This window comes from Argentina anserina, chromosome 5 (genome assembly GCF_933775445.1).
Source record: "Argentina anserina chromosome 5, drPotAnse1.1, whole genome shotgun sequence".
Taxonomy (NCBI): domain Eukaryota; kingdom Viridiplantae; phylum Streptophyta; class Magnoliopsida; order Rosales; family Rosaceae; genus Argentina; species Argentina anserina.
The window spans coordinates 329,620-343,778 of NC_065876.1; the positions used below are offsets into that span (position 1 = coordinate 329,620).

Here is a 14,159-nt window from a genome sequence, read left to right on the forward strand (position 1 = left end):
TTAGATGCCAACATTGAGCATGCAATCTTTTTTCGTGAATTATGTAAGAAAAAATAAAATAAGATGTATTGGGGAATAAAACTCTACTTTGCATATCAAATTTTCAAAGAGTAATGGACCCACTTCGATAGAACAGGACCCCATAGCGGCTTAGCGGGCCGACTGGAAAATGTAGATCTAAAGCTAAAAGCGGAAGGAGGCTGAAGGATCGTCCCAAGGCGTTGACCCACCAAATCTTCAGATCTCCTATGCTTATTACTAATAAGGTATTGCCACGTGCACACAATAAAGTGAGATTACTAACATGAAATACAAGCTTCCGACTCGAAAAAGTCACCTGTTCTAAGATCACCAAATATAATTTCTAAATTATTTTTAAATCACTATAATATTTTTTAAAAGTTGAAAATTAATCTATTGTAGTATTGTCTAAGGTGAACTGAAAATGGAAAGTTGATATAAGAGCCTTAAAATCATGTCAAAATAAACTCGAGTTTTTTTATTACTTATGACACCATAACATCATTCATCGTAAAGAAAGTGCCAATCTTTTTCTTATCATAGTTGAAACTTCGTACTATACTAGAGGCTGCAATAAATTTCTTTTGATAACCACATTCCTTAATAAGATCATAAATGTGATAGTTGAAAGTACTCATGTTGTTATGATAGTTTTATGATATTTTGTTGTATTTAACATTGATCAAGCACCCCCAATGCGAATTTAGTCGAAATCTAGGTAAGAATATTGTAATATCATTATTTAAAGAGTCATAACGATGGTACTATAAAATATCACAAATTTGAAGTCATACGTTTTGGGACAAACATACATCCAAACTCGACTAATACATACATGTACACCTCATCGAGTTAACACATTAATAAAAGAAATTACGACACACAAAAAAAATCCAGTAATAGCTAACAAGCTAACTCGAGAAACCAGGTACTAAAATAAAACTAATAATAAAAGATACTATACAAGGAATACGTCAATGCGGCAGAGCTAACTCCAACATAGCTCTATCACTCATACAAATCCCATGATTCAAAGAGGCTACCAAACACTAGAAAGAACCACCCCATACACAAAAATCCTTTCACGTTTGAATTTCTTTTTTACTTATTTTACACGATAGAAAACTACGAGAAATGTTAATCTGGCGAGTATAAACCAAATAAAAAAGAAACTGGATCGAAACAGAGAGATTAAGAAGTAAATCGACATGAGAAGAAGCGTAAGACGCACCCTACGGCATAAGGTAGGCACCAAAGCGTGGGTCAAGGCGAGGAGGGTGAGGCATCAGAACTCCTCTCTCTGTGCGGCGAGGCACTCCGTCTCCGTCACCCGTTGTTCCCCCCGTTAAAGAGTTTTAATTAATTAAATTAAATTAAGTTAATTTGTTAACCGCGCATTACCCTCTTAATACATTTTATTTATTAGTCCCCCGAGTCCCCAACCCGCAGCTAATTATAAAACCACCCAAACACCAAAAACCCAACCTTCAAAATCCGACTAAAAACGTGGCTGTGGAGAGAATCACAGAGCAAAGAGCAAATGGCCAAGACTATGGCGGTCACCACCATCGTCGCCTTTCTGATCCTCTGCGGCGCCGCAGATCTGGTTTCCTCCGACGCCTCCAATCACCGTTACAAGGAAGGCGATGTAGTCCCGCTCTATGCCAACAAGGTCGGACCCTTTCACAACCCCAGGTACTTCCAACTCACTGTTTCCGTACCTTTTTTCTTCAGCTCCACTCAGCTGCTCTTTCTCTCTGTTTATTTGTTCTCTGATTCGAACCAGATCTGAGTTTAGCTGGATGATGAAGTGACATATTGTTATCACATTAGTTTCTAAAATCGAATCGAGATCGATTAGATTGCACTACAGAGCTGGATCTGACTTTAAGAATTGAATTTCCTCCTGAATCATTAGCAATTTTAGACTTGTCATCAGAGAACTTTGACCTCTTGAACTAAACAACAAGAACATGTAAATCTGAACATGTTAGATGTTTCGTGTCAGCTGGCCCTATAACTAGTTTGTTTTGGATGATTGCAGTGAAACCTACATGTACTTTGATCTCCCATTCTGCTCACCAGGTGTGTACTGATCCGATTTGTTCCGTACTTATTTGTGCTCGCCGCATGATATATCTGTTCATCGTTTATTTATGTATTGTCACTGATCTTGAGTGCAGATGCCGTCAAGGAGAAGAAGGAAGCCCTTGGTGAAGTATTGAATGGGGATCGTTTGGTCAGCGCTCCTTACAAACTTGAGTTCCAGAAGCATAAAGATTCGGAACAGGCGTGCAAGAAGACTCTCACGAAGGAAGAAGTGGCCAAGTTCAGATCTGCTGTGAATAAGGACTATTACTTTCAAATGTATTATGATGACTTGCCCATCTGGGGCTTCATAGGGAAGGTTGACAAGGAAAACAAAGACCCGAGCGAGTACAAGACCTACCTCTACAAGCACATTCATTTTGATATCTTGTACAACAAGGACCGTGTCATTGAAATCAACATCCAAACAGATCCCCATGCTCTTGTTGATCTTACTGAGGATAAAGAAGTCGATGTTGAGTTTTTGTATACGGTGAAATGGAGGGAAACAAACACTCCTTTCGATAAGAGGATGGATAAGTATTCTCAGTCCTCATCACTGCCTCATCATCTGGAAATCCATTGGTTCTCCATTATTAATTCATGTGTCACAGTTCTTCTCTTGACTGGGTTCCTTGCTACCATCCTCATGCGAGTCCTGAAGAATGATTTTGTCAAGTAAGATTATTTGTCAACCCTCTCTCATTCAATCTTTATGTTTGCTTGTTCATTCGTTCATTGTTAACTTTGACTTGTATTTCTCTTTAAAAGATATGCCCATGATGAGGAAGCAGCTGAAGACCAAGAAGAGACTGGATGGAAATACATTCATGGAGATGTATTTAGGTTTCCCAAACACAAATCTCTGTTTGCAGCAGCTCTTGGTTCTGGCACCCAGCTATTTACACTGTAAGTGCTCATTTTTACAGCTAGTTATAAGTTCAGCCCTGAGTCCCCCTTAAGTAGCTCTAATGTGTTTTATTTGTTCGTTTGCATGTTTTGCAGTACAATCTTCATCTTCATACTTGCGCTTGTTGGTGTCTTTTATCCATACAACCGAGGGGCTTTATTTACCGCTCTAGTTGTAATTTATGCACTAACATCAGGAATTGCTGGCTATACTGCTACTTCATTTTATTGCCAACTAGAGGGGACAAACTGGGTATGTGCTGTTGAGTTCTCCATACTACTGTTTTGTGATGAACTACTACTGTCACATTTATCATCCATTATTTTACCAATAAATGGTTCAAAATTCTGGCATGACAGGTTAGAAATCTGTTGTTGACGGGGTGCCTCTTCTGTGGACCTTTGTTTCTCACCTTCTGCTTTTTGAATACCGTCGCAATTGCTTACACTGCCACTGCAGCACTACCATTTGGCACAATCGTGGTTATAGTTCTAATATGGACACTTGTTACATCACCTTTATTGGTGTTGGGTGGAATTGCCGGAAAGAACAGTAAGGCTGAGTTCCAAGCTCCTGTTCGCACCACTAAGTATCCCAGAGAGATTCCACCTCTACCTTGGTACCGAGCAACAGTCCCGCAAATGGCAATGGCTGGGTTTCTGCCTTTCAGTGCTATTTATATTGAACTGTACTACATCTTTGCCAGTGTCTGGGGTCACAGGATTTACACCATTTATAGCATCCTGTTTATCGTGTTCATCATTCTGCTGATAGTCACTGCTTTCATTACTGTGGCATTGACATATTTCCAACTAGCTGCGGAGGACCATGAATGGTGGTGGAGGTAAGTTACTGTCATACATCCATGCTAGTTTTGTTAAAGTTTTTATGCAGTTTTACAAGGTACAAGTTGTCTATGCTTTTTGTGTTGTCTATGCTTTTTGTGTTGAATTTTCATTTCTTCAAAGACAGATGTTGAATGAATCTTTTGAGGTTGTAGGGATGGGGATATATTTTTTTCTTATATGTTATATGTTATGTGGTTGAGAAAAGGTAAATAATAGGTAAGATGCTGCCTGGATCAGGGGCATATGAACCTAATCAAGAAGCCCATACTGAAAAGAATGAAGTCCTGAAACTGAGACTATAATTTGTACTGTTGTTCAAATAAATTTTTATGCCAATGTTGCATAGTATTTTACCCTCTACGGATCTTATATGATATTCTTTGACTGATATATATATGTTTTGTTGGGTTGCAGATCTTTTCTCTGTGGTGGGTCGACAGGCATATTTATCTATGCCTACTGTTTGTATTACTACTACGCACGGTCAGATATGTCTGGATTCATGCAAACATCCTTCTTCTTTGGTTACATGGCATGCATCTGCTATGGTTTCTTCCTCATGCTTGGATCTGTAGGTTTCCGGGCAGCTCTGCTTTTTGTCCGTCACATATACCGATCCATCAAGTGCGAGTAAACTAGTTGTCAGAATAAAAAAAAATGTTTCTTGTGTTTTTCATCTCATAGGCACCTTGTAGAGGAGTTTCATCAAATTAATTTTGTAGTGCCTCGTGTATTAAAGCAAGTCCCAAGATGTCTTTGCTTTGAAAGCAAAATGTTAGATAACTATATGGCAACTATTCATAGAGACGGTCTGTATCACAACTTAAAGAACTTCGCAATACATTCTTTAAATATATCCTCTCATACCCAATTTTTCTCCTCTGTGGAGTTGCAGTTTTTCTTCTCTCGTCATACTTGTGACTGAAAATTTAAACATAATGCAAGTCTCTTCCAAGTTTTCAGTACTTGTAGAAGTGTTTTGTGGCTTCAAATGTGTGGTGGCATGAATAACCTCACTCGGGTTAGAATTCAAGTTGCAGGGTTATGAGTGGATGAAGGAAAATCAAGAAGGAAAATCTGGAATTGAAAGATATCTTGGCTCGCAAGTCACCACCATTCATTTTCTGATCCTTGCCCATATTATCTTCGGTTCGCTTGAAAAGGTAAATCGTGATTCATTCATTTTCAAGATTTGAGACGGCCAACGAGATAGATTTTGAATTGGTGAAATTGGAGTGTGAAATATGTGGCCAAGGAGATGGATTTGGAATGTTATTATCAAGAAATATGAGAAAAATGGGTATATGTAAATTATCGGCCTATGTTCTCCACATCTCCACATTTATGGTGAGATTTGAAGGGTCCTGTCTAATTCATTAGAATAACTCATTCGACCTAATTATAAGAGCTGAACAATGCATATGTAAAACCAAGCAAATACCATAGAGTCATAGACCAGTTTGAAATTTTAACCAGCAGCAGTTTGCTATGTCTTGCTTCAACCCTAGAACAGAGAAGCCTTCATCCACAAAGAGCAAGTGGAAGCACTTGATGCAAACCCTGCGATCAACACTACGGGAATGCAGAACTATTCGTCTTGATCTCTATGAAGAGCAACCTCATTATGATCTGGGACAAAAGCCTCGAACAAATCCTTCAGTAAAGTAATGACAGGAGATGCAATACTAGTACTTGCTCCTAGCGTAGTTTCAGCTGCAACATCAGAAACCAAATACATAAACATAACAGAGACCACACATGACGCACATGATCGTTGCGATGATGATGCTGATGATGATGACAAGGAAGCCGGGGAAGTAAATGATCGAGCCGAGGAGTTTATAAGGCGTTTTCGTCTTACTCTCGAAGCAGAGGAGCTTGTACTCCGCCTCCAGCCATCAACGTTAAAAGAACAGGAAGAAAAATGATCGATGTTCATAAATAAGATTTTCGCAGTGGCAAGTCATGTCACTTCATTTTTTTTTTATGTATGAAGATGATGGAATTGGACTGCCATAACTAATAAAGGGCAAACTTTTTTATTTATCTGATATGCCTCCTGTACTTTCTAGTTTCTACCATCATCTCCTTCAACACTTTTTTCAACACATTCTTCCCAACTGAGTCGAGCAAAGAACTAGAATTCACTGCTCGTAATTTAGATGACATCTAACTATGATGTCTTCCTAAAAGCTCTGAACATACACATCAGCAAGAGCGAGAACTATGAGGAATTCATATTTACCAAAGAGAAGAATACCCCACTGTTCTCTATTTTGCAAATGTGAATTTAGCCAAATCTTCCCAATGCACACAATTGAAATCCTTCATGGCCTACTCATTTCTGCAATCAAAAACAGATATTGAATTATTGATATTTTGAGCAAGATAAAAACAAGATATTTATAGACTTGACACCTCTGTACAAACAAGAAAAGACAATTCAATTTAGAAGAAAAGGATAAAAAGGAAAAAGAATCGTGAAATAATAAGAAGAAAATTGAGTCAGATTAGTTAGAAGGATTAACATCCAGCTATGTTCGCGGCATCATCCTCACTCACACTCCGCCTCCCCTTTGCTTCCTCAATCACCACCGCCGCCGGCGCTACCACTCAGCTCTTTTATCCGGTAAGTTTCATTCTTTTCGTCTCCAAATCTTATCTAGTGCAACAAAAATCGTTGCTTTTTCTGACACTAATGCAGTTGTAATCAACAGATATGCAGCTCGCGTCGGTCTGTAAACAGTTTGAGGCTTGTGGGTTGTGCTCGTGCGGCCATTTCTAGCGAAGCGCAAGGTACCCTTTCTCTAGTTTCGGGTTTTTAGCTTCTTAGGGTTGTTTGGCATTGTATGTGGATTTTGAATCGGAAACTGGTTGTTATGAGCTTCCAGGTACATTTGATCCTGAACTCCGTTTAGTACTTGAACTTGCTACTGATTCTGAGCTGTATGAGATTGAAAGAATTCTCTATGGCCCTAGGTAAATCCAGTTCTGTTCGTTTTTCCTTTCTTATGAATTCATACAACTTTTTGTTGTTATGTGAGTTTGTCATGATATAGCCAAAGATGTAAGAGCTAAGCTTTGAGGGTGACTGTTTTTTTTTTTTTCACTTTTGGGTGGTGTCAATCCAGCTACTTCAGCCCTCTGCTGAAATCCATAATGAGCAGAAGCAATGTGGATTATGCAATGATTGAAGAGGATCTAGAGGAGAGAGATCAGTTTTTATCAGAATTAGAGTCGCGATTCTTATTCCTCGCAGCTGATGCTCGGTCCACAATAAGGTATATCCTTAAGTTATATAAGGCTGGATCAGTGTGCATTCAGGCATTTTGGCATGGGATACACCTCACTGTCAACTTGTTTGGAGTCGATTTTGCTTGAATTTCTAGGGGTAACTTGCCCCCGTTTGAGTATATGATGGGGCTTGGTTATAGAAAGTCGCTTCAAAACTATTCATCATATTCGATTTTTATAATTTGTTTTTAATTATGACTGGTCTGTGTGGGATTCTTGGTAGGGGTTGGAGGCCATCATATAGGAATGTCTTGATTGCAGTTAGAAAAGAGCTGAGCATTCCTTGCTCAAGTAAATTATCAACTGAAGACCTTGAAGCAGAGATCTTCCTTCATCTGCTGCGTGACTACTCAAGGCATGTGTTATGCATATTTCTCAATACTGAACCTTGTTTTTTTATTTTGGGTTATTTGACATATTTAAAAGGAATGAGACTACCTTTGTTTAAAAATATTGAAGTCCCTTATGGGATGTGCTTGCGAAAAGTTATGCAATGATCATTTGATTGTCATAATCCTTGCTTTAAGCATTAATCCCCCCCCCCCCCAAAAAAAAAACTTCATTTGGATTTTGGATGTATTTAATGAATTTAAAAGAGTTACTTCCTCCATGTAGTGAAGAATCAGGAAGTTTTGAGGGTATGCTTGAATTCTCTGAGCCATCAGATGGTCAAAACAGTCTTGAACTTGGACTCAGTCAATGGAAGGTGCAGGCCCTCACTGCTTTAAAACTTGGGGCGGCAGAACTCCGATCAATGTTTTTAAAGGTAATGCAACTTTGGTACAACTTTATGCTCGTCCTTCAGTTCTCTGGAACTTACATTACTATTTTTAATTCAATTGATCGTGTTTTCTTTTTGTTTGTTAGGGTGGTGGCATCCTTACTCTGGCAAAGATCTACCAGTTGGTAAGAAACGATACTCATGATGATGAGTTCTATTTAAACTTCTTCTCTGTTTATATCTTTTATCTATTTTTCATTTTGTGGTAGTTAGCTAGGAAGTTATCTGGGAAGGTGTTCTTAGAAGCTGCCAACTATCAACTGAAAAGGGATTTTGTTAGAAAGGTACTCTTATGTCCTTACATGTGTTCTTGTCTTAAACTCTCAAAATCTTCTTCTATTTTGGAACTCATCTACAGTTTGTACACATGACTAACACACTACCCAGAATTCTTCAATAAATTATGCTCTGTTGAATAGTTTTTCTCAATCCTCTAGGTTTTTCACATTTGCCTCTTAGTCAGATAGATGCATGCATATACATTGTTGTTCCTCGATCTGTGTCTTATCTTTAACTTAACTTGTACTAAAGCTCATTTCATCTCCCATCTCCATAGGTATTTCAACTTCTTCATAAGCTTATGCTATTGTCATATGGAGTTTTCGTCTTTAAGATGTTGTCAAGTAGTGAATATCCTATCGACTATATAGCTTTCCATTTCTACCTAATATCAATGTTCCATTTATCAATTTTCAGGGTGGACAATTAGCAGCTATTAATCTAGAATCCAGAGTGGCCTTACTAGCTGCAAAACAAGTAATACATTTGGGTGATGATTCAGTTAATATTTTTATGTATTTCCCCCTATGTCTTTTGATTTCAGGGATTCTCGTGGTTATGAACAGGGTTTTGCAGGGGCTACATCAAGATATCTTGGCTTGAGAAGCATGATGGCTTTACTTGGCCCAGTGTATTGAATTTTCCTGCACTTCCTATGTTCTTGATCGATTGTTTTCATTTCATACTTAATCTATTTAGGTGTACTTGGTGGTGGAAGAGTGGTTAGTAGTAACGAAAACCCGTACTAATCTGTTATGGATAAGGATAGGCTTTTTAAATATTATGGGTAGTCACATCTCAGTAAGCAGCAATACTTTGGGTAAATGAGGGGTGATGTAGCTGTCCCAATTAGTTGAGATTAATCTCTAGTTCAGGTGTCATTTCTATTCTGCCTCCCCTTTTTGTTTGTGTAGTTTTATTATCTTAAAACTTGCTAAGTGTTGCAACTATTGAGATGACATAGAAGAGATTGTTTCTCTGTTTTTGTTTGGACTAGAACTAACTAGGAATAGCTTTAAGGATGTAAGTGAACGTGCAACTTTCGAATCTGATCTATTCTTGGTTGGATAGCCTACATGATTATATTTGATAACTCGTTGCTTCAAACTTAAATTTTTTTTTTTTATCATTCCAACTGTGATCAAGTGTCAACTGTAACAGCTAATGATGATGATCTCTTGATATATGCTTTTTAGTGTTTTTCCAAGTTTTCTCATTTATCATTATCATCTTATCTTGGTATTTTCTGCAGGCTCTGGGGAACATTTCTGGCAGATGTTGTCATTCAAATGCTAGGAACTGATTATGCCAGAATTTTGCGGGCAATCTATGCATTTGCACAGGTAAGCTGTTCAAGTTGCTTTTGCCTTCGCTCCATACTTGCCATTGTTTTGGCATTGGCTGAAATTTCTTGAGACATTAAACTAATATAGATGAACATGTTAAAAACAAATATTTACTCTTGAGAAGCAAAATGTAGATGACCTTTTAAACTATCCAGAAAGAACAATAAATAAGCTGGCCTCTCTGATCAGTTCTATTACTATATTATGGAAACAATGAAGTTATTGTCAAACTATGTTTCTGTGACACAGATACGCATCACCCGCACTTATGGGTCACCAGTTGATGACTGAAAAGCTTTGCATTTTCAACGACGAGTAGTTCAAAGGTTTAAACCAGCGGCACTTGGCTTTAAGTTTATTCTGGAATGTCAGCATTAACAAGAGGTGTGTTGTCAATAGTAATTACACTGAATATATTGTTACCCAGTTATGAGTTGATAGTTTTTGTGAAGTGTAACTACTAACTTGGAACGGTAAGAGCTGGAGAAAGCTTATACGATTTGTTGTGCAAAATTAATGACAAGTTTCCCTGGAGTTGTGAGAACAGTATTAATTGTTAACACAAGAATTGCCTCAGAGGGAGTAACTTATTTGGAAGATCAACTTCTGGAAATAAACACGTATTGCTTTTTGAATAGTTTTAGAGGACGCAACTGCCATTGCCTCATCCATAAAGATAACATCCTCATCAACTGAACATTTAGTTACAAATGCAAACATGGAAGATAGGGTTAGGGATTGCCATCCCAAAGGTCGTCGAGGGATTTGTATTGACTGTTTTCGGAAACACAGAAGTCACCTGCAATCAACCTGCGCTGGGGAATTTCCTTGATCTTATTCATGTCATCCTCACTTAGCTCCCAATCAAATATCTGAGCATTAGACTTGATCCTCTCCTTGTTGAAACTCCTCGAAATTGCACTCACCGCTCCTTGTTGAATGACGGATCTCAGTATAACCTGTGCTACACTCTTCCCTCTTGCAGCAGCAATGTCCTTAATGATGGCATAGTCTATAGAGGGTTCTGGAGCCCAGAGGGTAGCTCCATAGAACCCCAGGGGAGACCATGCAGTCACATGAACTCCTTTTCCTTTACAGAAGTCTCGCAGTTTCTCTTGCTGCCAGGATGGGTTCATTTCTACCTGATCCATCAAATTCACTCACTTGGTCGTTCATCCAAATCGATCATCATATAGAATCATGGATATATAGATTGCATACTGTACCTGATTAACCGCCGGTGGGATGGTGCACTCGTCAAGGATTTGAGAGAGCTTTTTGGAACCAAAGTTGCTGACGCCTATAGACTTGGCCAATCCTAGCCGGGAGCATTCTTCCATGGCCTCCCATGTCCCCATTATATCAAAGGGAAGCAAGTCATCTTTCGAAAATTGTACTCCCTTAGTTCCTGGTTTCATCCTTACCGGCCAATGAATCAGGTAGAGATCCACATACTCCAATCCCAGCCTCCTAGATTAGTTCATGCATTATATATATACCTCAAGTTAATGCATCATACATTCAAACTGCACTTACATAACTAGTTCAGCTGGTTATTACATATAATCATATATGGTAATTTAGTACTTACTGTAGTGTCGATTTAAGAGCTGGGAGAACAAGATCATGATGGGCTTCATCGCACCAGAGCTTGGAAGTGACGAACAACTCATCGCGTGTCTTGATGAGACCTCGCTCTAGGGCTTGCCTGATGGCGAGACCTACGGCTTCCTCGGTTCCATAGAGAGCAGCAGTGTCAAAGTGACGGTAGCCAAGCTCAATGGCGTCGAGGAGAATAAGAGCCAGAGTTTGAGCCGGTGGAGGACTCCCGAAAACTCCGGTGCCAAAGCCTAGCACTGGCATCTTCTTCCCGGAGCTCAGTACCACTTCCGGGATGTCGATTACCTTGTTGCCGGTCTCTTCCATTTCTAACCCCCCTTCTGATCGATGACCAAGTTAGTGCTGCAGAAATTGTTCTGTGTTTCAGATATGTGATAGCATATACTTGGGACTATTATTATGTATATGATAGCATCTTCATTGACCATATGAACAGAGACGACTATTAGTTGATATCTATGAAAGTAGGAAGCAAAGACTAGTGAGACACGATCAAGATCTAGCTAGAGATCCAACAACGCAAGCAATGACGTAAATAGCGACTGTTAGCAACTTCGCATCTTTGATTATCACGTATCTTTATAGTCCCGTGAGATTTTTCATGGGCCGAATTAGCTAGGCCGACATAAACAAGTTCTATATAGCTGCACAATAGGACAGTTAGACATGGTAATACATCCTATCATTATCATGTTCATGTCGTACTAATTTTATTTTGTACATTTATCTTCCCAGGAGCTTAATTAGGCTGTAATTTCATTGTGTTGACACAAATCTTATAAGCTTGAACGCCCACGTAATTGCTATAGTGATGGAATACTAATTCGAATTTAGAGAGATCCATCAAAGTTTCAGTGTATATAGTAGACAAATTAAACACTAGCATACAAGAATACCCAATTATGTCAATGTTTCTTATCACAAATACTATAGGAACCAAACCAATAAACTTGCAAATCTTTATCCACTCATACATGCAATGGTCTAAATATCGTTTTCGGTATCGTATCAGTCGAGAGGTAAAACGATATATCGGGGGATATATCGGTTTTATCGGATTTGCTTATTTTCAATAAAATTTATAAAATTATACTTCAATATGTACCAAATAAACTAAAAAAACGGTACTAAGTAAACTAAAAAAAATAAATACTTGATTTAATGACAATTAAAGTACACGAACGACATCTAATAATAAAAATAGATATTTAAGAATGATTATTTAGACTTGAAATTCATCATATATACTTAAAATATATATAAATTAAAAATATATATGAAAAAATGAAAAAAAAAATATAAGTTAAAAAAAAAGAGGAAATAAATATTAAACAATTAAACAAAAATTGAAAAAAAAATTAAAGTTTGACCGATATTTGACCGTTGACCATCATTTTTGCGTTGACCGATATGCTCTTATCGTATCGGATTCGAAATATCAACGATATATCGGTGATATATCGGCGATATCGCTGATATTTCGAACAGAGCATACATGTGCAACTTTATTTGTGGCGCAAGTGTTCTTTCTAATGCACCATCGATCAGTACTTGTGAAACATTCTAATATATCTTCTTACCGATTTTGTGCCCTGATCTGGCCGGGAAAATATAAAATTTTATGCACTGATATCAGCCGGCTTGCCGATTTTGTCAAAAAGAATTTTACACACACATTCTAGATTTGGTCCTACGATGATGATAAATTAATAATACTTACGCAAGAAATGCAAATATGCCATTTCCAAAGCCGCCAAATTTGCTCGATGACTGGTTTCAAAGAACAGATATTGACGGTAACGAACGAGAAAGGGACAGACGGTTCTTGTTCCCTTATAAACTATATAGCAGAACATTGTGCATTACTCACCGAAGGAGTGCAAGTTCTTCTAGAAGTTGCTCCAACAGAAACTCAAGATAGAAGGAGCTAGCTGTGTTAACTGTTGAATTTATTGAAATATGTCTAAAGCTATTCCTGCCCTAGTTCTAGTATTCAGGATCTTTACCCTTGCGTCCTGTGTTAGTTCTGGGCTGGTTCTCGTTCTAGACAAGTTAACAGATATTGGCGGTGAAAATTTCCATCCTTATGATTTCATTGCATTCAGGTACGTACATTTTTCTGAACCTAGCTAGCTAACTTTTGTTACATACATTGAAAAACATGCATTGTCTTATTAATATTTGAAGTTGGTCTTAGGTATGTGCTTTCCGCAGCAGCAATTGGAGCAGTGCACAACCTTCTACTGTAACGACCCCAAAATTTCGAGTATAAAAACTCAAAATTTCAAAGTCGTTAAACACCAAACAATTTCAACGAATCGAAATCATTTAAAATGCCACAGCGGATCATCTCTGAGTTCAAAATACAACTCAGTTAAACCGATTATTACAACCCAAATTATAATTCAATATTATAACAAATGGAATTGCGTAATCCTCACAACAAACTCACAAGATACTCACACAAAATCCACACACAAGCTGGAGATAAATAACTTCAAGTCCTCTGAGCGGTCCGTCAATTCCCGCTAATCCACACCTGCGGAGTTATCCACTACACCATCGAATTGGTGTACCGGGATTGTAAACACAAACCCGGTAAGCTTTACAGCTCGTATGAGTAAAATGAAAATATAACTCGCATATTAATATATATACGAAAATCCACAAATCAAACAAATATAAATGCACTCATGAGTCAATGGACGGCCCATCTGGTTGTCCCAAAGAAATATGAAAAGAAGCGCTCATGAGAAATTAAGTAACCCTTCTGGTTACCCAAATGCATTTATAATACGGGTACCAAGAACGCTGGTACACATCTGTTACCCCTCTCGTAATACACCGCCGATATTGGATAGTCACCCGCTACCCAACATCCAAAACAATCTGAGTACCCATGAGCAGATAACCACCCGTTACCTCACATGCAGTACTATGGCAGACAGACTAGAGCTCTAACTGTATCGTAA

At 38.2% G+C, this 14,159-nt stretch overlaps 3 protein-coding genes across 5 annotated transcripts; 2 read left to right on the top strand and 1 right to left on the bottom strand.

Annotated features, from left to right (window-relative positions):
- Positions 1 to 1,476: 1,476 nt before the first annotated feature.
- On the top strand, positions 1,477 to 4,747 carry LOC126793129 (transmembrane 9 superfamily member 3-like). The gene is made up of 7 exons (XM_050519570.1): positions 1,477 to 1,716; positions 2,066 to 2,106; positions 2,205 to 2,787; positions 2,881 to 3,018; positions 3,115 to 3,271; positions 3,379 to 3,863; positions 4,282 to 4,747. The coding sequence occupies exons 1-7, from the start codon at positions 1,562 to 1,564 to the stop codon at positions 4,499 to 4,501; spliced, it is 1,779 nt and encodes a 592-aa protein (XP_050375527.1). The 5' UTR covers positions 1,477 to 1,561; the 3' UTR covers positions 4,502 to 4,747.
- Positions 4,748 to 6,344: 1,597 nt separating this feature from the next.
- Positions 6,345 to 10,113, top strand: LOC126794552 (uncharacterized). 3 transcript variants are annotated; one of them, XR_007672156.1, is made up of 13 exons: positions 6,345 to 6,496; positions 6,585 to 6,663; positions 6,759 to 6,846; positions 6,999 to 7,148; positions 7,385 to 7,516; positions 7,777 to 7,927; positions 8,029 to 8,067; positions 8,152 to 8,226; positions 8,639 to 8,698; positions 8,788 to 8,852; positions 9,136 to 9,244; positions 9,474 to 9,564; positions 9,817 to 9,873. XR_007672156.1 is itself a non-coding variant. In XM_050521300.1 (12 exons), the coding sequence occupies exons 1-12, from the start codon at positions 6,404 to 6,406 to the stop codon at positions 9,856 to 9,858; spliced, it is 1,065 nt and encodes a 354-aa protein (XP_050377257.1). In that variant the 5' UTR covers positions 6,345 to 6,403; the 3' UTR covers positions 9,859 to 10,113. The 3 variants fall into 3 exon arrangements, 2 of the variants coding, with proteins under 2 accessions (XP_050377257.1, XP_050377258.1); XM_050521300.1 differs by lacking the exon at positions 9,136 to 9,244 and having other exon boundaries at positions 9,817 to 10,113; XM_050521301.1 differs by lacking the exons at positions 8,788 to 8,852; positions 9,136 to 9,244 and having other exon boundaries at positions 9,817 to 10,113.
- Positions 10,114 to 10,171: 58 nt separating this feature from the next.
- On the bottom strand, positions 10,172 to 11,641 carry LOC126794554 (methylecgonone reductase-like). The gene is made up of 3 exons (XM_050521302.1): positions 11,159 to 11,641; positions 10,794 to 11,037; positions 10,172 to 10,709 (listed from the first exon to the last, which is right to left on the bottom strand). Exons 1-3 carry the CDS (start codon positions 11,491 to 11,493, stop codon positions 10,299 to 10,301), a joined length of 990 nt encoding a protein of 329 aa, XP_050377259.1. The 5' UTR covers positions 11,494 to 11,641; the 3' UTR covers positions 10,172 to 10,298.
- Positions 11,642 to 14,159: the final 2,518 nt, after the last annotated feature.